The sequence below is a fragment of the Mastigoproctus giganteus genome, chromosome 3 (assembly GCF_048544385.1).
Source record: "Mastigoproctus giganteus isolate SK-2022 chromosome 3, ASM4854438v1, whole genome shotgun sequence".
NCBI lineage: Eukaryota > Metazoa > Arthropoda > Arachnida > Uropygi > Thelyphonidae > Mastigoproctus > Mastigoproctus giganteus.
The window spans coordinates 232,267,635-232,293,961 of NC_143577.1; the positions used below are offsets into that span (position 1 = coordinate 232,267,635).

Genomic DNA, 26,327 nt, shown 5'->3' on the forward strand with positions numbered 1-26,327 from the left:
GCCACTACTACTACTACAGGATCAAAGCCTTTAAAATCATGAATAAAATCTGGTAAAAGAGGCTGCCAAACACCATGTAAACATTTTTTGTCACTTCGTTTCAAGCCTCCACTCCACAATCATGTAAATTGCATTCTTTATGTTGAACTGCTTCCAGAAGTCTAACTGTTGGTGTATTTTTGCCCTCCTTTTTTAAAATTTTTTTTTTTTATGTAAACCCCAAACACGAGAGGTATTAGAACCTATAGTACTTATTACCGTGCTTGGGTTGGAGGTTGAGAAGACGAAAGAAGATATTTGTTTACATTGGACTTGAACTTCTGTAGACTGTAATTATCAGGAAATATGTATGAAGGAAGGTTGTTCCAGAAAACAGCAGTTGAATGGATTAACGAGGAAGATGAAAAGTTGGTTCTGTGAGTTTGAAGTTGGACAGTAAATGGATGTTGGGTGGTGGCGGCACGTGTTCGGACTATTTTGAAAAAGAGAGCGGGAATTATAGAAGCCAATTCAGAAGAACAGTGCCCATGGAAATATCTGTAGAAGAGGCATGCAGCAGAAACAGAACGTCTATGAGACAGAGAGTGGAAAAACTCTGTTAGAGATGAATCATTAATTAACCTAACCGCCCTCTTCTGAATGGAATCAAAAAGCCTGAGATAGGTTTTGGGGGCACCACCCCCAGACATGGGAACAATATTCCATGGTAGGGTGGATTTGTGATTTGTACAGAGTGAACAGTTGTTTAGAAAAAAAAGTAACGCTGAGGGCGAAAGAGAAAACCAAGTTTATTAGATGCAGAGGAAGCAATATTTGTAATGTGCTTGTGCCAAGAGTGATTAGAAGTCATGGCAATCCCCAAAAGAGATATATCATTTTGCCTAAAAATTGGAGTGTCACCAAAGATAAGCATAGGAGCAGAAGAATCCTTTTTGTAAGATATAAGACAAGACTGAGTTTTAGAAGGATTGAAATCAACTAAGTTGTCTTTGCCCCACTGGAGAATTATCTGGAGATCGGCATTTAAGGAATTAGTAACAGATTTTCGAGAAGTTGAAGCTGATTGAGTAGAACAAGGTTTCTCAAAATGGAAACTGGAATGCAATGTGCTATCATCGGCAAAACTATGGATAGGATTTGCAGTCAATGGAAGAAGGTCATTATTATAAAAGAGGAAAAGAGTGGGGGAAAGAACTGAACCTTGGGGGACACCAGCATTAGTGGAGAAGTTAGAAGACAGAGAGCCATCTACCATCACCCTCAGTGAGCGATCAGAGAGAAAACTGGATAACCAATTACAAAAAAACTGGATAACCAATTACAAAAAAAACAAACCATAAGATGGAAAAGCTTGTTTAGAAGACCTTTATGCCAAACACGATCGAACTTTTTCATTGAATTAGTCCATAAATGGGTAACATAAGCCAGAATATCACCAGTGGATCGACACTGACGGAATCCATACTGGCGATTGTTGATCAGACGGAAGGTTTCTAAGCAGTTTAAGAGTTGGCGGTTAACTGATTTCTCCATTACTTTAGAAAGAGTAGAAGTAATTGCAATGGGACGATAATTGGATGGGAGGGATTTGTCACCCTTTTTAGGAACTGGATGGATATGAGCAAATTTCCAAGCAGAAGGAAAAACACCTTTGGAATAAGAAAGTGAAAAAAGGCAGCAAAGAATAGGAGTAAGTTCAGGAGCACAGGTTTTCAGAACAAGTGGAGAAATACCATCGGGACCTGGAGCTTTCTTAGCATCAAGATTCGTCAAAATTCTTTTGATGGAAGACCACAGGAGGCATTGAATGGAGCGTGTTGGGAATGGTGGGAGGTGTTTTACCAAGATCATTAATACATGAGTTGGAAGAAAAATGGGATGCTAGCAGGTCAGCTTTATCCTTGGCTGAAGTGACAACAGAACCATCTGGTTTGAACAGAGGTAGGAGTAGAGATGGGCAAAAGTTGCGGCCAATAGCTTTGGCAAGAGACCAGAATGCTAGGTTACCATTAGGGCAAGGAGCAAGTTTTCTACTCTTAGCCTGTTCAAACTGTAGTTTGGAGTGATTAATAACTGCTTTACAATTGTTGCAAGCTTTGGTGTAGGCAGAAAATGAAATTGAAAAATTAGAAAGAAGTCAATTACGATATGCAATGTTCTTCTCTTGAACAGCCTTAGCACATTTATTGGAAAACCAAGGTTTAGATAAAGGATGAGATTTTAAAGCGGAGTGTGGGATAAAGGATTCCATTCCTGAAGGAATAATTTCACTGACACGATCTAAGCGAACGTTGACATCAGAAGATTTGAAACAGTAATCCGACCAAGAAAAAGCAGAAAAGAAATCTTGCAGGTTACCCCATTTTGCATTCTTGTAATGCCAAACAATACAAGGTTGGGAATAGCCACGAGATAAAGGCTCCATTGGAGAAGAGACAATCACCAAGTTGTGATCTGAGGTGCCTAAAGGGCCACTTACTTCGACTCTGTACTTAGAAGGGTTGTTTGTGAGAAGAAGATCAAGCATGTTGGCTGAATGGTTAGGATTGTCCGGTATTCTTGTAGGTAAATGAACAATCTGTGCAAGGTCATTATTAATTGCAAAAGCCTTAGCATCTCGACCAGCTGGGTCGGTGTGACTAGAAAATGGAAGCCAGCTGGAGTTGTGAACATTAAAATCACCAAGGAAAATTACCTCACTGTTAGGAAAGTTGGACTGGAGAAAGTGAAGTTGCAAAGAGAGGAGGTCAAAGTGCTCCAAGTGATTAGTGGAGTTGGGAGAACAGTAGAGACAACATATGAATTTGACACAATGAGGTAGAGAGATTTTAAGCCAGAGAGGATCGAAAAGAGGAGATTCCAAATTACCAAGTCTCTGACAGGGAATATCGGAACAGACATATGTTCGTTCTGATATTCCCTGTCTGATATTCTCTGTTGCTGATATCAACATCTTAAATGTGCATCTTGTGTAAATTGTGCTTAAAAGCAGCAATTACTCCTTGGTCAAGTGGCTGGATAAGAGATGTTGTGTTAAGGGATAAAAAATAGGATTTTGATGTTTGGTGACAGTTCAGCAAGGGTTGAAGGGAGACTTGGTGCATTGTCCAAAATAATTAAAATCTTAAAATCCAAATCTTTCTTTTTGCAGTAGCTTTGAAACACATCCTCAAACACATCTAGTAGAAGATCAGTGAAGATCTGCCCTGTCATCCACTCTCTTCGGCTGTTCCTAAAGTAAACACCCAGGGTAGACCTTACAATCCCTCTTAACACTTGTGGATTGGCTGCATGATAAATAACAACAGGCTTCAGTTTCAAATTGCCATGCATTTGCTCCTAAAATAATGGCCAATCTATCCTTAGCAGCCTTGAAGCCTGGAGCTTGTGCTTCCTCTCTTGAGATATATGTTCATGATGGCATTTTTTTCCAATACAGTCTGGTTTCATCAAAGTTGAAAATTTGGTCTAGTGTATAACCCTCTTCTTCGACTAGTTTTTTCAGTATTGGCGGAAATGCCTTTGCTGCTTCTCCTGATAATTTCATATTATGGAAAGCGTGACGTTCCCTTAAATTATTAAACTAGCCACTACTGGCAGTAAAGGGAGGCACTTTTTCAGGGTTTTCAGCTTTATTTCTGAGGTCTTCAAATATTGCCAATACTTTTGCCGTAAGCAAACTTGTTCCTGATCTCTTCTTTGTTTGATCTTCTATTCAAACAGATAACATCTCTTCCAATTCCATCTCTTTCAATTCTTTGTGTCTTGATATAATTGATTTTGTTACACTTTCAGTTGTTCCTACTATAAAAGTTGCTTTTATTTTTTCTGCATTCTTTCTAATTGTTCTCAGTATTGCCATTCTTTAGGCCTGTAGCATACACAATATCACATGTTCTTTCATTCCGCTCAAAGCGTTTCACAATTTCATATTTTTCTTCTATCGATAATGCTTTTCCTTTTCTCTCTGAACCTGTAGCATCTTCACCAGGACGCTTCCTTTTCACACTTTTTTCAAGTATTTTACTAATATTTTGGGAATAGAGCACAAATATAAAAAGAACAAAAATAAGGAGGCAAGCTTGATACACATAAACAGCACAGTGCTCAAGTAGCAACTGAATAAACAATGCAGCACCCGTGTAGAAAATGAATATACAATGCAGTAGAGGCGGAAACACACTGTGCTCACATTTTACTAAAGCATATTTCTGGAGGTCACTAGCATAAAACAATAAAAACAATTTGCAGTTTTCGGTTTATTGGGGGTTCCTGTAAGTGGAATCTGTTAAACGGCTAGTAAACTCAATCTAATTGCATTTGTGATAATATCGATAGCTAGAATTCTGTAGGTTTTTACGTTATTATGTGAAATGTGTTTCCCCTTCCATGAAATCTTCAATCATCAAAAACAAATAAATTTTCAGAATCTTCTCTTCGTTCCTACTGTGTTGTGTTCAGTTGGGGTGATTCCACTGCATTCGACTGCCATTTCTTGCAAACACAAAGCCGAATCATGAATAAGCGAATTTGGCTCATGTTATATGGGACATCGTTTCCCTATTTATAAATCGTGTATGATCGAATTTGTGTAGTGTAAACACGTGTATGAGGACTGACTAGTTGGATTTGGTCATTTTGTTGTAACTGGAGCACTGGTATATCAATTGTTGATATCAGCACAAAGACAGAGTGTTATGGCTTTGCTCAATGACTCGAGTCACTTAAAAAAGGCACTCACTCAATTAGCCATCAGTATACTGATGAAGGTTTTAAATAACACCAATGGAGGATATGAAAGGATCCATGGCACAGGTAAACCTAATTCAGAAAATTCTGAATAAACGTAGTGTCAGAGACAAAAATAACTAAAAATGCGAGAGTCTGAATCAGGATTGGACATCCACAAAATAGTCATATGCAAATGAATCATATATGCAAATAAACTTAATCACTAAGAAATATATTCATCTTAAGAGAAAAAATAATACTTAACTGAAATACATGAATATGCTATTAACTACCTTTCCCATTTATTTAACATAGCATAACATATTTAACATTTATTTAACATATTAATCACTATACCTATTATCCCTAATGCAAAAATAACTTGTTTAATAATGAAAACTGCTTTGCACAAAAAGATGTATAATTTTAAAAGTTATGAAAATTTGGAAGGCTTCCTTGTCCTCTAATTTTTTGTGGTCAGCAGGGCTTAAACTGCTTAGTAAATGTAATGATCTCAATGTTCACAGCTAGCATATTCATAATTTTAAATATTCTTAATATTTTTGATTTAAACCATACTGTAAAGCTTTCACAATAAGTATATACAAGTTATTTAATTTTTTTTTTATCATATCTAAGAAAACATTTGTGCAATCAAGGGACTGTTTTACATAGCAGTACAGAAATTCTTTCATATATATTTTACTAATGGCACTTATTCTAAACCATTAAATCATGATTATAAATGAATAATTCATGTTATTTTTCACTAACATGAAGTAATAACTAGTGAGTAAATAATAAAGATCTATTAACTACTGGCTTTACAGCTGTGATAGGTATATAATATAAATTTGCAATAAAAATACAGTAAAATCCCATTACAACAAACTTCTTGGGAAAACATGAATGAATCACTTTTCATTGTACTGAAAATTCATTTAATGAATAACACAAATTACTTTAAAGGAACCATCATTTGTTCAGTGAAAAGTGAAACCTTTTAATATCGACTTTAAAATAAAAATAAAAATAAATAAATAAATAAAATTAAATAATACTACAAGAGTAAATATATCTGTACAGATTATTATCATTTTAAAGTATATTTTATTAATGAGAAATACTGTATCATAAAAAAATTTATCTACTACACATTCAGAAATATAGAAGAGTAAATATCAAGTTTTTGTATATTAATAATTTTTGCATATTAATTTTTTGTTTTAATGTTTAATTTTATTTTTGGCATTTTATTATAAAAATCCAATTTTAGCACCATCTAAGATGTGCACATTCAGATTGCACTAAAAGTAATAAGATTACTAATTCTAATACTTTTAATGCAAAATAAGTAGGCCATTTATAGGTATACTCATTTTGTAAACCATTATGCCTGGCATTTGTGTATTATGAAAAGGCATTTGATTCCATACAGCGTAAGGTAATGTTTTGGGCACTGAAAAGACAAGGCATAGATATCCTTATTAAAAGTGTTAGAATTACATTCTTTATATAATTTTTCTTAAATTTCCTTCAATTTGAGCAGCATTTTTTCCCAAGGGGGGAAAAATAAAAAAAGTGCTGGCATGGAAATTTGGCATCACAAATCATCTGCTTATTTACAGCATTATTTTATTTTATTATTATTTTTTGATGAAAAGTTACTGGTATGCTTTGCTGAGGGTGAGTTTGACAAAAGAGTTTACTGGATTTCAGTATGATCACTAAGGAATGCAGAAAATCCAGCAGGCATGATAATGAATTCTTTTGTCACTTCTTTCAAAGTTTACTTTTTCCCCCCCACTGTTGATATCTCTTCATTCCTTCCTTAAGCCATATTTATGAATAATTATGATATGGAGTTCACTCACATTGTAACAGAATTTCAGCAGAATTTATGCATTCTTACACTAACCACTCATTATTTTCAAATAGTTTTTCTTTGTAGCACATACATTTTATGAATAGAGAGACTAAAAATAATTCAATGTACTGAATTTTTCATTAGAACTATTTCATTAAGAGAGACACGAAAAGCATTATTAATAAGGAAAGTTATCCAGGACCTGAAAATATTTTTGTTTTTGCTAAAACCTTTTTTTGCTAAAACAGTATTAGGATTTTACTGTATATATATTTTTTCTATAACTTGCAGCAGACAATGAATCAGGCAAAATTATTAACAAAAACAAATATATGAATCATAAAATTTTTGAAATTATGCAAATGTCAATAAACTGTCAATCAGTACCACCTACACCACCTGTTCTTCACAGATCCCTCTCCCACCCCCAACATTTCAGAGAAAACTAATATTTGAGAGTCTTCCTTTAAATTGTGTTAACCACTACTCTGTATCTACATGGCACTGAAGAACCATATCTCTGGCTTCCTTTGTACTGACATCAAATCTACTCAAGATCTTCATCAGATCTGGTTTGTCACTGGTCAGAGAGTGGATTCCATGTTCAGCCTTGTAAGTCAAGACCTAAAATGGAAAAAATATTTTAAGATGTGTAACAATGAAGATGAAATAGTTGTGAAAGGTTGGCAATATGAGAATGATTATGCAGTGATAGGCAATTAAATTTACTTGCCTTTCAGATAACCCATGGTAAAGAATGGGTTTAATCCACAACGGAATCCCCTGGTTGAAGGGAATATCAAGATAGTGGTGAAAATTCATGTTATTATTCAGTGACCACTGCCATATAATTAACAGCATTAGAAGGATAATACTGCTAAAAAAAAAAGATTCTTTCCTTGGCTGATGATAAATCAAATTTATTTAATCTACATTATCATATATCTGTGAAATTGCACAAATGATGAATATAGTGACAATGACTAACAGTGATCTGAGAGTATAAAACAGCCAATAAAATGTTTAAACTATTCATTTCTAAAACAAGAAACAAAATGAACACTAAAAGCAAAAAGCACCATAATTACAATTTTCAGCATATATTAAATATATTTTTGAACTTTATTCATTATATCTGAATACATATCTGTATTTCTTGCTTGCCAACAAAACTTCTCTTTAAAAGAATTTACACTGAGTTCACTAGAGATAAAAATAAAAAAAATGAATAAATAAATTTTTTAGTCCCATAATTCAGATAGATAAAATCTCTGTAAGTGATAAAGATTGACTCTTTATTGACATTAAGGATTTTTTGTTATTTAATTTAAAATGGACCTACTTTTAATTCAAAACAATTTAAAACAGCATAAATTTGTATTCTGTATTTACAAGCATTTATCTTTTCTGTTCTTAAGGCAACAGCTATCTTTTTAAGTTATACATATCTACACGATACTCATTCCAAAAATTAAAATCTCAGAATAAGCATATCATGACAAAAATACCCCTTAAAAACAAAGCTGAATGTTATAAAATGTACCAAATAAAAATTACGCTCTCATTTTTAAAGTGAGAAAGAAAGAAGAATTAAGATCTTATGCATAAAACTCTTATCAAATTTTTTAAGTTTATAGATTTGATAAGTGACATTTACTGGGAATTTGGCATGCACAGGTCATGTGACTTGTTTTATGCATGCAGTCCAATAGTGACAATGTGACCAATGAAAGCTTTATGCATTGCATACCACCGGTAAACCATTTCTAACCCTCCAATAAGGTACGTAAAAGTTTTATGCATATCATCCTTAGCAAATAAACAGAATAACTACAGTGTTCGGTATATATTAATTATTTCTGTACTTTAACAAAACTTATTTAAACTTTCTCTAAGGTTTCTAAAGTAGTAGGATAAACAAATTTCATTACCTTAATTTCAAACACATTTTTGAAATTCTATATTCAGGTGAACATACATAAACACATGCACACACAAGAAATTAAGTTAATCTACATTCTTTTCCAATGTAATAAAACAACATCAAGCAACAATTAATACTTACTGCAAGGTGATGTCTATGTACTAATCACCACAGCTCTATACTTACCTGGTTCCAGACGTATCACGATCATATTTACATTGCAGGTCTTATTTTGTTCAATGGATATAAAAGTGGCAGCATTGCGCAGTTATGTAACTGTTGATGCTTGCTTGGTATTGTTCTGTTTTTGGTTAAAAAGGCTGCTACAGTGACAAACATGAGTCAGAATATGCATAAACGCATACATACATACACAAGAAACAAAAGAGGTCTATTTCTGCATCAGAGGTGAAAAGTTTGTAGGTGTGCTCTGAAGAATCATGAAATTCCTGTTATATTCATGGTGGAAGACTTGGAAATCTGTTAAGTTTTTCAGCTGCTCATGCATGAGGATTTAATTTGTGCAGTGTATTGTTGTTAGTGGTCAGATGAATGACTGATTCTGTATTATTATAAATTTCCGAAATCATGCTGATGGGTCTTTCTTCTAATTTTCTTGAATTTGTTATAATTCTTCTGTAGAGTTTTGAGTCTCACTGAGATCTTTATTCTTGCAGTGGCTGATGTCCAATTTTTGTCCCCTTATGCTGCAGCCACATCATAATGTATGTTCTATGCACATGTTGAGCTGTCATTTTGTCAAAATCTGTGACATGAAGATGTTTTGGGGAAAAGATGAAAGTAATTCTGAAAATTTTTCATGTAAAATGTGCATTTTTTAGATTACTTTGTTACTAAAAAATTAATTTGTTGAGTGTTATTTATTTAGAAAAAAATTACTACAAGGACTTCTTTTTTTGCAATAATTATTTACTTGCATAGATTTGATTTCCACTTTAGGACTTTATCAATGCATTAGTTTAAAACATTCTGGTATGTGATACAAGTATTGAATAGTTATGTCAGAACATACATTCTAAAAAAAAGTAAGTAATAATATATATCATATTTGTAAAAACAGAATGGAAACTGTAACTTGAACATTGCATGTTTAAATCCAAAGAGGTGACCTCTACTCATGAAATTTTCTATTACAGGTTACCAGCTTTACTATAATATAATGTGAAGATGATAATCTTTTCCATAATTTCAGTGGACTGTATGTTTTGTGGGTTATTCTGCATTCCACATTTAATATTTCTTCCATATATGGTGTCTATTCATGTGACTGAGATATTAGTGAACTTAGTAAATATACTGAAGAATTGTATTCTTGCATGTGCACACCTCTCCTGGTTAGTTGTAAAATGCAACAGATGCCTAGAAGCCTTGGTATAATGCCTTATTGGAACTATTCTTTCAGTGGTTAGGTTTTTGGTTAGGTTTTTTTTTTTTTTTTTTTTTTAGGAGCATCAGCAACTAAGGCCACATTGCTCCGGAAATATGCGGTGGTCATTCCCAGACCTTTCCGCATCCTCCGTATTTGGTGGTGACGGGCTCGAACCCGGTCTAATCAAGAAGTGTGTGCTACGCACTGCTGCTCCTTCCCACCTGGCTACGGAGGCGCCTTCTTCCAGTGATCCTACTATCCTTATCGCCATTGAAGACTGCAAATCCAATGATTGCTAATGTCTATACTATACACTTAAAGAAATGACAAGCAAAAGTTAGTACTTGCTGTGAGGTGCTTTCTCTATGGACTGATTGCTACAGCTCTAGATTTACCTAGTTACAGATGCATTATGGTTGTACAAATTGCTTAAACATTCTGCAATTTTGCAGATGCTTGTAAGACCAGAACTGCATGGAGACTCAAGTAAGATGCATTTTTTATTTTTTATTTCCTTTATATGAAAGAAACCATCTTGTATAAGGGAAAGTGAACCTCAGACCTTTTACCAAGTAGGTGACTAGTGGAAAAACACTACCATGTTTGAATAGCAATTAACTGCCAGCCAAAGTTCAAATGAAATTCTAATCACATTAAGCAGCAATATCATTTTCTAAGAAAACAGCTGGAACAATAAATTTGGGAGGAGCAGAACAAATACTTATCACTACTGACTTTACAGAAATTTGCAACTTTCTCATGCCATGCAACTGGTTAATGGCTGGAACAATAAATTTGGGAGGAGCAGAACAAATACTTATCACTACTGACTTTATGGAAATTTACAACTTTTGCATGCCATGCAACTGGTATTGTGTGTCAGGTCACACAAGTTGGATAATTATGCATAATATTAATTTTTATTAATTAAAATTAATAATAATATTAATTCTTATTAATATTATATGCATAAATTTTTTAATAATGTTTAATGTTAAATAAACTACAATTTCAAAAAAATAAAATGAAATGAAAATCATACTTCACACTCAAATAGGAAATCTTTTAATGTAATCATTTATATGATTACTGTGCTTACCTTCTTTAATTTTTTTCTTACTTCTTTGTTTGGATTCACTTAAAAATTCCCCTTCAAGAGGAATTTCACTTCTCTGTTTTCCCATTTTTATTCCTTGTCTTGCAGAAATGCTTTCTGTATCTTTTGCACACTCCTCTTCCAACGGTGCTTCATTCATACCTGCATTACCTTTTGTCTCTAGCATTTCATGTTCGTAGTCAGACAAGATACGTTTTTTGGGAGAAGTCAGAGAACTGACATTTAATTTTGATGATTTTTTTGATTTTTTTGTTGAATTACTTTTATTATTATCATCACATTCATTACGTTTTCTTTGTTTTGAAGAAACTTCGGGCATGTGGTGAGAAGGTTTACGCTTCATAACATTCTGCTTCTCATTTTGGGCTCTTTGATTTTCTTCTATCTGTTTCTCACTTTGCTTTATGCCCTCATCCTGTGTTTGGTCCAAGTTTGCCTTTGTTACTGTGTGTGTAGAGTTATTTCCCCTACCAGACACACTAAAGTCGAATTCTGCTACACTAAGATTACTACCAATCATTGACAGATAGAATGCCAGTTCAATCCTCGAGCGAAGCTTCTTGCCATTTGGGCTGCAGGAAAAAAAAAAAAAGAAGTTTTTCCTATTACTATTTCTTCTGGTTAAATCATTAGAATTATTAATATGTATACAGTCGAACTTGGCTATAACAAGCATCAAGGGACCGACAAAATTTCCTCGTTATAGCTGTTACTCATTATATCAGTGATAAGTTAAATCTACCTCTATTTTTGGGCCATCAAGATTGGACCATCTATTGAAAATCCAGCACCTCTTCGTGTAGTGAACCATTGAACCAATGCTTCATCGGTGTTTGTAACCTCACACTTTCTAAATTGTTTTTTTTTTTTTTTTTTTTTGTTATGTTATGTTCTTTTCCAGTGCCGATATGTAAACATGTTTATTCTTCCACAATGTCATTACCATTGAAGAAGACAAAGAAACTTTTTACACACTTCAACATATTTTGCACCACATTCTAACTCATGAATAATTTCGACTTTCACAAATCGAAAGACACTTTCTTTTGTTAGCAGACATGTTCCCGAAGGAACGGTTGATTTCTAACTGATTTTATTTAAAATGACAGTAAAGTGATCTGCATACAAAGTTCTTAGAAGCCACGAAATGCATACAAAATTCTCAGAAGTCCCAAAATAAATTTATGTTTCAGTGAATACAATACAATCTGTAAATAGGGTAAGACAACAAGCAGAACGCTAATGAACTATTGTATAGCTCTCATTCCCGAAAGGACAAGGTCATAAACCGGCCGCTAATCCAATGCGATGCAGGTGGTCATAAAAGCTAAGTCATCCCTTTTCAGTTTTGTCTATTCCAAGAATTGAGTTTTTTCGACTACCCAAGCAATTAAGAATGTTTGCACAGTTACCAAAATTTGTACGGTATATTCGTGCAGTATACGCGTTATAACAGTGAGCAATTGTATGGAAATACTGATAAATTAAAATCATTATGGCTGTTTGCTCATTACATCCATGATCTCGTTATTTCAGTGCTCATTATAACCAAGTTCAACTGTACCATATTTAGCAACAGATTTGTTTCAAATTTCAAAAGCTTAACCAAATGGCACTCAGTAATAGTAATTTTTCCAATTTTCATACTGTTAAAAGACATTCAAAAATACTTTTTATTATTCTTGCATGGAGCTTCAGTGTAATGCTAATAACAAAAGCAACCAAATCACTATCAGCCAGTGTGATATGTACAATGCAGTGACACATTCCTAATGATATTTTTGGAAGGAAGAAAAATAAATCTATGCAGATTTCTATCATTCTATCCATTTCAGAAAACCTTGGAATCAATCAGTATGATATAAACTACCATACTGATACAATCAACATGAGTTTCCAAATTACAAAGACATTCTTTAAATCAACTTTAACTTTTGAAAGTACCAGGTGAAAAAGAAAAACTTTTCAAGCAATATCATTAATCAATAAAATAAAATTATCAATTAATATCAAATTAGACATGCAAGCATCATGGATAGCATAAAACTTTCCAACTTGCTAATCACACTACTCGCCCTACTGTACCTGTCTGATTTTTGGGTTTGCAAAAAATATTCAATAACTATTGTGCAATCAAGAGACAAGTGCAAAATAACATACATGACTGCTGTTGTTTTGAAATTAAAAAATTTAAATTTATTGTTTCTGACTATGTTTCACATTTTGTGTGGGTAAAATTGTATTGCAGCCATATAGGGCATGAAGCATTTCAGTAACACACTGGACTACACTGTAATGAAATGAAGAATAAAGCTTTTTATCCTGGTCAAACAATATTGATGAGATAAAAAAAAAAAAAGAATATTCATACCTCATTTATTAGCTAATTTTGAGGTAAGATCCTCCACATGACTACTGACATTACAAAAAAAGAAGGAGATAATTTTTCATCTTTCCTTCATAGCCATTAAAACATCATCATTACGACATCTTTTGCATAATTGACCAAGTAAATATTTTGACCAAAAAAATAAAAAATTTACTGAGCTATCTAATTTCAGCCGTATTATACACTTCTAAAATGTTGGGAGGTATAAATTAACTCTTGCAATATCCACAAATTCCAATGCCATAAGCTTCTAACTTGGGAGTCAAACAGAACCTCACATGATTGGAATGAGCAGCAGCCTGAAAAACAAGATGCAGGATATTTCAGAGAATGCTGGGAGTCATTACAAGTTGTTGTTGTTGTTGTTATGGGTGTTTAATGGCGCATAAACTACTATGGCTATAATGCGCCTATTCATTTTTTATATAGGGAAATCAAAAAAAATTTTTATAAAATCAGAAAAGATTTAAAAGTCCAATCTGCTTCAGAAAGTTGAAAAATTCAAAAATATTTGCCTTGTCACCAATGAGATTCTCTAAAGTTATTGGTTTATTAAGATTTACCAGTGATAGCAGGGTTGATGCTCTGTCTTGTCTATAGTAGGGGCAGTCAATGAGTATGTGTTTAACAGTCAGATTTATATAGCAATGTGGACACTGTGGTGGATCGTCTCCTCTAAGTAAATAAAGATGGGTTAGATGGGTATGACCTATTCTTGCCCTTGATAGGACTACTTCTTCTCGTCTTGATGTACGGATACTGGAGCACCAATTTTTTGGGTCGTGTTTAAATTGAAAGAATTTATTATTTGTTTGAGAGTGCCAGATTTTTGTCCATTCTGACAAGCATGCAGCTTGAATAGCTACTGCAAAGTCTGATGGCGGAACAGGGATATTAGTTAAGTCTAAGCTATTTGGATTTTTTGCGGCTTTATCAGCCAGTTCGTTGCCCAAAATACCAGAATGTGCTGGAATCCAACAGAAGATGACCTGTTGACAGCGTTCTTCAAGTTTTAGTAATATGTTTCGTATTTCTTCTATAACAGGGTGAACTTTATCTGAGAAATTACATAAAGCCATGATTGAACTAAGCGAATCGGTGTAAATAACTGATTTTAAAGATCGATCAGCACAGAGATTTTGTAAGGCCAGTTTAATTGCATATAATTCAGCTGAGAAGATACTGAATTCAGGTGGAAGGGATACTGAAATAACGGTATTCAGAAACACTGCAGCTGCTCCAACGTTTGAATTTGATTTAGAGCCATCTGTATAAATTGGTGAAAAATCACTATATCTTTGAGTGTGAACTGCAAGAAGTTGTATGATATTAGATGCTTGTAAAAAGTCTTTTCCCCATTGGCAGAGATAAGTGTCACAAGTCACCAGAGGAAGAGAAGCCCATGGTGGTTGAGAGCAGGTTGCTACCTGTTGTACAGAATGAACGGAAAGATTCCAAACTTCCATCAGTTCAAGGAGACGAAGACCAGCTGGCTTTACTATGCTAGGTTTATTTCTGAAGAGGTTTTCTAGTGGTGGATTGAACAAATATGACTGAATCGGATGCGAGGCACAGCTTTGTATCTTAACGGCATACTTTAGTAACAGTGTTTTTCTACGTAACGATAATGGGGGCTCATGAGCATCAATATAGAGACTATGTTTGGGAGACGTTCTAAAAGCACCAAGTGCAATCCTCAAAGCACTGTGTTGAATGGGATCAAGCCAGCGTAATGCGCTCATTCTGGCAGAATCGTAGATGGGAGCTCCATAATCAAGGCGGGATCTGATTAATGACCTGTATAGCCGAAGCAGAGAAGTACGATCTGCACCCCATGTTTGGGCAGATAAAGCTCTGAGTATGTTTAACTTTTTTAGACATGAAGTCCGGACATTTTTAATATGATCTAGGAAATTTAACTTATTGTCAAGGGTTAATCCTAGAAATCGGATGTTGCTGGTGACCGGGACAAAGACGTTAGAAATTTGAAGTTCAGGTTCTGGATGAAGTTTGCGTTGTCTACAGAAATGGATGGCAACTGTTTTCTGTTGTGAGAGCCGATAGCCGTTGAGGCTCGCCCATTGTTGAATTTTATTAAGTGATATCTGAAGCTGTCTTTCAATAGACCTCATGTTTTGAGAATGACAAGAGATGGAAAGGTCATCTGCATAAAGGTAAGTCTCAATTGTATTTGGAAGCTGCTTAGTAATAGAATCTATTCTCAGAGCAAAAAGAGTGGCACTCAGTACTGATCCCTGTGGAACACCTTCTTCCTGGATGAAAGTTGGGGAAAGGGCATGTTGATATCGAACTTGAAATGATCTAGTATGTAGAAAGTTCTGAATGAATATAGGAAGATTGCCTCGTAGTCCGAGAAAGTAAAGATCACTAAGTATACCATACCGCCAGGTGGTATCAAAAGCCTTCTCTATGTCAATTGAAACCATTACTAGATGTTCATGTTTGACAAAAGCATTACGGATGGCAAATTCGGCCTTGACCATAAGATCTAAGCATGATCTGTTTTGGCGAAAGCCATATTGACAATGGCTCATTAGATGTTCCGACTCAATGATCCAGACAAGTCTTCTGTGGATAATTTTCTCAAGGATTTTACTGAGGCAGCTTGAGAGAGATATGGGTCTATAGCTATTTGGGTTGGATGGATCTTTTCCAGGCTTCAGGAATGCCAAAATTGTAGAGTGATGCCAAGATGCTGGAAAAATATTTTCTAAAAATATGCGATTGTAAAAGACCAGGAGGCAGCGCAGAGCTTTGTCATCAAGATGTTGTAGCATGACATAATAAATCCCATCTGGCCCAGCAGCACCATTGCGAGCTGTTCTAATGACATGTAAAAGTTCAGAATATTGCAGAGGTTTGTTATATGGGAGAAGATGGGTAGTTTGAAAATGAATAGCATGCTTTTCTTTAGTGTTTTTAATTCTTTGGAATGAGGTAGTATAGGCTGATGTTGCTGAGATTTCTGCAAAAGTATTGCCTAAAGCATTGGCTATATCTGCTGGATTAGAGAGATCTTTTCCATTCCAGGAGAGGATTGGAGAAGGTATGGTAGGAAACTTACCAGACAGCTGTCTAATTTTTTTCCATATTATTTTGGGATCGGTATTTCTGTGAAAAGTGGATGCAAAACGGGTCCAGGATTCTTTCTTTGCTTGTTTTTGTATGAAGCGTGCTTTTGCCCTTAATTTCTTATAATTAATGAGATTGACTGTGCTCGGACATTTCCGAAACAAATTCCAGGCTTTATTTTTTGCTCTCTTTGCAGTGGTGCATTTATCATTCCACCAGTAATTATAATGCTTTCGGCCCGGCGGATTTGATATTGGTATTGTGTCTTTAGCCACATTTAGAAGATGCGACGTGATGTAATCTGTCACATCATCAATGTGCTGGAGGCGGATTTTTTCCTCATCGAGGTCAATTGATGATTGAAATTTTGCCCAGTCTGCTCGGACAAATTTCCACTTTCTGCAGGGTTGAATTGAAGGAGTCTTTGCTTTCAGAAAGTTGCATACTATTGGGAAGTGGTCACTGCCCATGGGATCGTTCATTACATACCACTCTATGGCTGGGACTAGTACTGGTGAACAAATTGAGAGATCTATTGCTGAGGTGTGTCCTGTTGGAAGCTGTACGTGTGTCGGTGCACCTGTATTGAGTATAGTGAGATTTCGTGCATCCAAAAAACTTTCAATTAGTCGGCCTCGTCTATCCAATTTAGGAGAGCCCCATAATGGGTGGTGCCCGTTAAAGTCCCCTAATATACAGAGAGGTGGAGGTATCTGTACAAAGAGGTCTTCAAGATCTTTTAAAGAGTTAGTACAGTTTGGCGGTAGGTATATTGAGACTAGTGTTATTGCACTATGGAGAATTATACGAACAGCAACAGCTTCTATATTAGTTTGGAGTGGGATATGTTTAGTTGGGATCTTTGAATTTACTAGGATTGCCACACCACCATGGGCAGCGGTAGCGGTATTTCGATCTCTTCGAAAAATGCAATAGTTCTTTATCGAAGGAGAAATTTGTGTGGTTAGGTAAGTTTCCTGTAAACAAAAGGCAACCGGAGAATATTGATTAATTAGGTATTGAATATCGTCTGTGTTTGAACGAAAGCCTCTGCAATTCCATTGTAAGATGCTGTGGGTCATTTTGGTTTAGTTGAGGATGATTCATCTGACTGTTTTTTGTTTGAGGAGGACTTTTTTCGGTCTCTTTTCGGGAAGGTAGGGCGACCGGTATCCATAGTATCGTTTGCGTGAAGTTCTAGTATTGGTTCTTCATGATCTGGGTTTACATCTACTTCCATACTACCAGTGGATGATTCAGGTTTATTGTTGTGTTTAGTAGTTTTCAGTTTTTCTTTGTCATGCGGGACTGTCCGAGTCTCAACTGGGATACTGATTGGAGTGTTGGTCGATTCACTGATTTTAATTTGATGTGTGTCTTTGACAGGGTTTGATAATGTGTTTTTAACCCAGTTAGCTAGAGATGTGCAGGGAGGTATGGATACATCTGTTTGAGCTGCTGTTGAATTAAAGCTTCGAGTGTGAGCTGCATATGATCGACTGGGCATGGTCGACATAACCTGTCTGCGTGCCTCGGGGTACGTAACTTTGTGCTCTATTTTATATTTTTGGATTTTCTTCCCCGTTTTCCACATTTCACAAGATTTGGAAAAGGCTGGATGACTTTCTTTGCAGTTAGGACAAATGGGACTTGAGGCTGAACAGTCTGTTTGTGTATGCTCCTTGGAACCACAAATTGGACAAATGGCATCACCTCTACATGCTTGTTGCGAATGTCCATATTTTTGGCATTTAAAGCAACGTAGAGGATTTGGTATGTAAGGCCGTATTCGGCAGTTTAAATAGCCAGCTTTTACTGAGGATGGCAAGTCTGGGGTGCTGAATGTTAAAATTATGGATCGGGTTGGAACAAGATTTCCATCTTTTTTGGTTTTTATACGTTTTGCACTAATTACTTTTTGATTGCCCAGTTCCTGTACTAATTCCTCTTCAGATACTGTAATCAGGTCCCACTCTGTGATGACACCTTTTGACGAGTTTAACGTACTGTGGGGAGTTATAGATACGGGTATCCCAGCAAAGGTTGTTGTTTTAAGCAGCCATTCTGAATGTTTTGAGGAGGCTGTTTCGATTAGGAGGTCTCCGGATTGCAGACGTTTAACCATTTTGGGTGTACCAGCAATGGATTCCAAAAATCTTTGGATGACAAATGGTGATAATTTGCCGACAGGCTGGTTGGAGAGCGAATGTATTACAAGGAAGTTTGGCATCTCATTGCTCTGCACTTCTCTTCGGAGCCTTTTTGGATGGTTTAGGTCATCATCATTTGGTATGTCTGGCCTTGAATTTGAAGGCTCTAGTGGTGGATAGTCATTTATATCCATCGTTACTCCTTTTCGCCCTGGAGGATAACTTTTCCCCCAGGTTACCGGCCCCGCCACGGGGAGGCAGGAGCAGTGCCGCTCGGAGGCCAAGCGGTTGAAGTGTTAGTTAATTAGTAAAAATATAAATAGAGGAAAATGTAAAGAAAGGTGTATTTCCTTCCTGTGTTCTACTTGTTACTTTTCAAGTATAGAACTGTTTTTAAAGTAAAACTGTTTATAGAAATGTGAACGTAAAATATAATTTCAATCGCTTATCAAGAGCACTTTATAAATCGCAAGAATATAGCTTGGCCTCGAAATACGCTTGGCACCCGGGGCCGTCATTACAAGTAACACATGGGTTGTGTTAGGGTAGCTAAGAATAGGAAGAGGTGCATGTATACTTGCGTGTACACCAATGATAGGAGTATGGTAAATAAATTTGATGAATTTGAGGCATTGCTCAAAACATCAAAGGCAGATATTGTTGGGATATCAGAGACGTGGTGCCACACAGATATAAGGAATGCAGAACTGGAATTTGGGGAGTATAATGTGTACAGAAAGAATAGACAGGATAGGAAGGGAGGAGGGGTTACGCTATTAGTTAAGAAACACATAAAATCCAAGGAAGTGAAGCCAGTCGACATCGCAGGACAGTGCAGTATCAAGTCAGTTTGGTGTGACATAAGCATTGGGAGATCAAAATTGAGAGTAGGAGTGTGCTATAGGCCTAATGACTCTGATGAGTATAATAAGAAACTTGACAGGGAAATAGAGTGGACCAGTAAATCAGAGAGTCTTATAATGGGGTATTTTAATTTCCCAGATATTGACTGGAATTAGTGGGTTGGTCACTCACACACTAGCAAGGCTTTTGTGGATTTACTGGATGATTGTTTTCTACATCAGCATGTTCGGGAGGCAACTCATTGATCTCATTATCAGTAGTGATTCTTCAAGCATTAAGAATCTGCAGATAAAGGAACCACTAGGTGGCAGTGATCACAGTGTGCTGAAGTGGAATTTACTCAAAGAGGTAACTACCATCAGGGGTAAAGGGAAGGGTTTTTGCTTTCGTAAAGGCGACTATGATGGTCTGAGACAGTATTTAAATTCTATACAGTGGGACCAACTGATGATGTTTCCAACAGCAAATTCAAAATGGGAAGCATTCAAAGAACTTATCTTGGAAGCTACTAGGCTTTACATACCAACTAAGAAATATTGTTCAAGGTTTAGGCCTAAATGGATGTCAGATGAACTAATGAGACATATGGCAGAGAAGAAAAATGCATGGGATACATATAAATTAATGGGTAGTAATAGTAGCATGTGATGCAAGAAAGCATGTGTATGAGCTTATGCAGCATCAGCCAAAAAAAAATCACATCATTCCCTTCAAATGCCTGTCCAGTTCCTCCTTAAATTTATTCAACCTATCAACTTCCACAATGACAGATGGAAGTTTGTACCAGCAATTAACCACCCGCTGGCTAAAGGCAAATTTTGCCACATCTATTCTGCATCTGTCTTTTCTTAATTTGAATTTATGCCCCCTTAGGTTTGTAATCTGAACAAGTGGAAGGATCCCATCAGAATTCAGCGTGCTCAACCCATTCAAGGCCTTATACATCTCAATCAGATCACCGCGCAGGTGTCTGCTCTCCAGCCACTGCAATTTGCGGAATTTAAGCCTCTCTTGGTAAGAGGATCACTTCATTCCCCTCACCAATCTTGTTGCCCTTCTCTGTACACGCTCAAGTAAATCTACATCCTTCCTAAAATGAGGCTTCCAGACCTGTATGCAGCACTCAAGGCGTGGCCTGACCATTGCCTTATACAGAGGGATAATCACCTCCTTTTCCCTGCTAGCAAAATTCCTATATATCATTGACAAAACCCCATGACCTGCCCTGGCAGCCTGTCTGCATTGCTCAGAAAACTTCATATCTGCCTGCACAATTACTCCCATGTCTTTTTCATTTTCTACCACCTTAAGTGTAGTACCACACAGCTGGTACGTTTCTCTGGGGTTACTTCTACCCATATGCAGTACTTTGCATTTGTAAAGGTTAAACTTCAGTTGCCACTTCTTAGCCCATCTGCCAAAATTATCTAGATCCTGTTGCAGCGCTGTGTTTAACAACCCTGCCAACCTTTGTATCATCTGCAAACTTCGACATTAAGCCTGATATACCTTCATCAATATCATTGATAAATATACACAACAACAGTGGACCCAACACTGAACCCTGTGGGACTCCACTAATAACATTAGTCCACGAAGAGCAGCACCCATTGATTACCACCCTCTGTCTTCTCCCACTTAACTATCCTTTTATCCATTGTAGCAACTTACCTTTAATACCATTCTGCTCCAATTTGTACAATAGTCTTTCATGCGCAACAGTGTCAAAAGCTTTCCTGAAATCCAAATATATGATATCAAAATTATTTTTTGCATCCAGTTCCTTTGTAACCACATCATAATATCCTATCAAATTTGTCAGACAAGACTTTCCCTTAACAAACCCCTGCTGTCTGAATTATTGCTGAAGGCTTGTCTAGATGATCTTGCAATGCATCTTTAACCAGTGACTCCATTATTTTACACGGAACAGAAGTTAAACTAACTGGTCTGTAATTACTCGCGTCACCCTTCGCTCCCCCTTTGTGAATTGGGGATACATTTGCACATCTCTAGTCCGTGGGAACCTCCCCTGAGTTCAAGGATGCTCTCATAATTATGGCTAAGGGTTTGCTTAGTTGCTTTGCCGCCTCCTTTAATATAACTGGATAGATCCCATCCACCCCAGGTGCTTTTCTTATGTTTAACTTCAACAATTTCTCCTCCAGTTTGCTCTCAGTTATTACAAAATCATTAAGTATCCTGCTGCAATTTGATAACCTTCTGCCATTTTCAAACCTTAATAATTCCTCATGTGTGAATGTAGATGCAAAATACTCATTCAGTTTGTTTGCTATCTGAGCAGGATCATCAACGGTCGAACCATCGATGTCAAGTGGACCAATCAGATTCATCCCCTTCCTTTTAGAGTTTATATAACAAAAGAAATCCTTGCTGTTTTTCTTAGCATCTTTTGCCAAGGATTTCTCGTAATCTGCCTTCGCCTGCCTAACCTCCTTTGTTACCTGATTACAGACTAGCTTATATCTGCCATAGGCTTCTGAGTCGCTTGATAATTTATATGCATCCCATGCATTTTTCTTCCCTGTTACGAGTCTCATTAGTTCATTAGATAACCATTTAGGCCTAAACCTTGAACAATATTTCTTAATAGGTATGAAACTTTTAGTAGCATCCACGATTAATTCCTTGAATGCTTTCCATTTAGAATTTACTGTTGGTAACATCGTCAGTTTATCCCACTGTACAGAATTTAAAAACTTTCTGAGACCACTGTACTCACCTTTACGGAAGCAAAAACCCTTTCCTTTACCCCTGATGGTAATTATATCTTTAAGTAAATCCCACATCAGTACACTGTGATCGCTGCCACCTAGTGGTTCCTTTATCTGCAAATTCTTAATACACGAATGATGACTGCTGATAACCAGATCAAGAGTATTACTCTCTCTGGTTGCCTCTCGAGCATGCTGCTGCAGAAAACAATCATCCAATAAATCCACAAAAGTCTGATTAGTGTGTGAGTGACCAATCCACAAGTTCCAGTCAATATCTGGGAAGTTAAAATCCCCCATTATAAGACATTCTGATTTACTGGCCCACTCTATTTCTCTGTATAATTGTTCATTGTACTCATTCGAGTCATTAGGCCTATAACACAGTCCTACTCTTATTTTTGCTTTCGCAGTGCTTATGTCACACCAAACTGACTCAACAGTGCACTGTTCATCTATATCAACTGGGTGCACTTCTTTTGATTTTATGTTTTTCTTAATTAACAGCATAACACCTCCTCCCTTTCTATCCTGTCTATCCTTTCTGTACACATTGTACTCCCCAAATTCCAGTTCTGCATTTCTTATATCTGTGTGACACCACGTCTCTGCTATCCCAACAATATCCGCCTTTGATGTCTTGACCAACACTTCAAATTCATCAAATTTATTTACTATACTTCTAGCATTGGTATACATGCAAGCATACATGCTCCTATTCCTAGTTACCCTAACACATTCCATATACCCACCTATTTCAGGATGACTGCCATTCGTACCTGAAACCTCCAACACCCCTCGCTCCAGGTCGCTACTTATTTTAATAGAAGTTGTGCAAGAATAACCTTCACCTCTGCCTACGGCTACTGTTAAACTATTAGTCCTTGTTTGCCCCGAAGCTATCAGTTTTCCGACCCACCTAACACTGCCTCAATAGCATCAGCAAATATTCTTGCATGGATGACATGGAAGCCTATGATAGATATAAGCTGATCTGTAACCAAGTCACAAAGGAGATTAGGCAGGCAAAGACAGATTATGAGGAATCCTTGGCAAAGGATGCAAAGAAAAACAGAAAACAGTTCTTTACCTATGCAAACTCTAGAAGTAAAGGGATGAATCAGATTGGTCCACTGGATAATGATGGTTCAGCAGTTGAGGATCCTGCTCAGATGGCTAACAAATTAAACAAGTATTTTGCATCTACATTCACACATGAGGAGTTATTCAGGAAGGGGAATGCCAGAGGTGAAGTAAACTCTGGCAGTGAGCTAGATGATTTTGTAATAACTGAGAGGAAAGTGGAGGAGAAATTGTTGAGGATAAACATAAAAAAGGCACCTGGGGTGGATGGGATCTATCCAGTTATATTAAAGGAGGCAGCAAAGGAAGTAAGCAAACCCTTAGCCATAATTATGAGAGCTTCTTTGGACTCAGGGGAGGTACCCATAGACTGGAGATGTGCAAATGTGACCCCAATTCACAAAGGGCGTATCAACTTTGTGGTACTACAGTGACAGTGGTAGAGAATGAAAAGGACCTGGGGGTAAAATAATTAAAATTTGGCAAGCATAATCTTCAAAATATTTTACCTTTTCTTCTTGTGGAAATACTAAAACTAGATAAAATAACTTGAACATATGCAAAGGTGAATCAAGTATCAGTGTTTATAGCACTCTCTAAACAGTGCAACTGAAGCTAAGCAAAATCCCAACCATAATGCAATAGCCTTGGTTTGATCAGTGTGCCAATATCACTCAGTTCTTCATTTCATGTGCTTTTCCTTTTATAGTGCACATTTATTGACTGAATTGAATGGATACATATCTGCATTGATACACCAAAATTGCAGTTAGTTTGGAAGCAAGTTTGCATTTGAGCAGCAAATGAGTTAAATATCAATGTGAAAATCAGACAACACAACTGCTTAAATATAAATCTAGAATGACTGTACAAATGACATCAGAATTTGTGAATACAATACAGCAAAATACAGCAACTGGTGAAGAAGCAGAAGAGAAATATTCACAAAATATTTGCCATACAAGACCTATTTATAATAAACAGATTCACGAGTTACACAGGGTCAAGTGCTCCATTTATTTTATTTTGTCACATCTGACAACCACTTGGTTATAACATTTACTTTTTAAACATATTTATGGCCATTGTGAATATGCAGGATGGGAATATCTTATTTACTGCACTACATGCCATTGTATAAAGAAAAGTATACTATATAAATAGAAACAGTACATTTTATTTCAAAAAGATGTGTGAAACCACTAAGGGGTCAGGGCTGCAAAAAGCTCAATCACAAAATGATATCGTTGCAAAAGAAAGCAATGTATGTGCTGTGGGAATGGGAATTTAAATTTATAATTGCAGTGCAAGATATTACCAGTTGGAATATTAAGAGAAAGCAACTGGAAAACAGCCTATCCAATGATGGATGAGACAGTTTCAAAAAAAGAAAAAAACACATTTTGGCCTTCTGTTGGTAAGGTTTGCGAAGCCCAGGAAGATATGATTATTATTATTATTCCATTTATTAAACCAATTGGTTTTGCCCCTACGCACTGCCACCCAGGCAAGAGGGGGACACACTCACTACAATAAGTACGAGAACATCACAAAAACAAATTAATACAAAGGGCATAACAATAAAATAAGCTATCAGTCACATTTTTTAAAACTGATTTTGTTAATATATAGAAAATGAAGTTAACAGTAACACTGAGTATTCACCAGTTCTACACACAGGGGTTCATAGTCACTTTGGCTCCCCAAAAGGCACAGTTTCAAAAGGTAAGTAGATACCTCCTTCTCACAACATATATTGTGTTGCGAGATGGAGGTACCGACCTATTGTTGTTATTTGTTATTTGGTTTTTAGGAGCATTAGCAGCTAAGGCTATATTGCTCTGGGGATATGCGGTGGTCATTCCCTGACCTTTCCGCATCCTCCGTATTTGGTGGGCACGGGCTCGAACCCCGGTTTAATCAAGAAGCATGTACTATGCACTGCTGCTCCTGCCCACCTGGCTATGGAGGCGCCCCACCGACCTATTAATCTTGACTTGTCACTTAAAGTAACACTGTTCAAATAGCTGTTGTCATTTTCAATCTGCATTAGCAAAATTGATTGGTAATGACAAATAACAAAAGCCTTTTGATTGGTTGATCGTCTACTTTCAGCACATGCACGATCCAAATTTTCTCTGCATACAGCATACAAAATTTGGATGTGCTAATGCAGATTGAAAATGACAACAGCTATTTGAACAGTGTTATTTTTAGTGACAAGTCAACTTTAAATATGTATGGTAAAAAGGCAGCACAACTACAGAAGAATTTGGGTCTTAAAAACCTTGATGTTGTTTGAGAGGGGCAGCACTAATTAATTGGATATATACTTCAGCTATTTGCTCTATTGCACAACTAAAATATTATTCTTTAGAAGGATGGCACTCCTTCACAATGGAGCCAGGAAATTAGAGAATTCCTGAATAATGTATTTCCAGGGCAATATACTGGATGAAGAGAACCCATTTCTTGATCCTCTTACTATCCAGATTTAACTCCTCCAGATTTTTTCTTCTGGGCTTCTTCCATAGCGATGATGGTGATTCCTCCATCATCGCTATGGAGGAATTAGAGGAACAGATATTCCTGAGCCCGCTGTACCGATTACAATGTGGTGCAGATGTGTCGATGATATCTTTGCCATCATCCCATGTGGTTCATAGACAGCACCGCTAGAGTACCTCAACTCCTTCTCGCTGTTCATCCAGTTCACTGTAGAGTTAGAAGTGAATGGGTCCCTTCATTCCTGGATGTTCTAGCAAAACGAGTGGGGCAACACCTGGAAACCTCGGTGTACCATAAGCCAATGTGATGCAGGCAGTTTACCAAATACAGATCAGCCCACGCCCCTTGCCATCTAAACAGCACTGCACGCACTCTATTCTCTCAAGCTTGGAGCCATTCCAGCTCAGAGGAAGCTAGATGCACCAAGAGTAAGAACTGACCTAATCAATTGTGGGTACCCAACCCATAAATTAGAC

General features: G+C 36.5%; 1 protein-coding gene across 2 annotated transcripts in view; it reads right to left on the reverse strand.

The window, feature by feature from the left end:
• LOC150088840 (uncharacterized) overlaps window positions 1-26,327 on the reverse strand; it is a 194,647-nt gene that overhangs the window by 82,331 nt on the left and 85,989 nt on the right. For both annotated transcript variants that reach the window (XM_090369699.1, XM_090369698.1), the window contains exon 6: window positions 11,012-11,601. In XM_090369699.1, coding sequence (XP_090225825.1) covers window positions 11,012-11,601 — 590 coding nt within the window. The remainder of the gene's footprint in view (window positions 1-11,011; window positions 11,602-26,327) is intronic.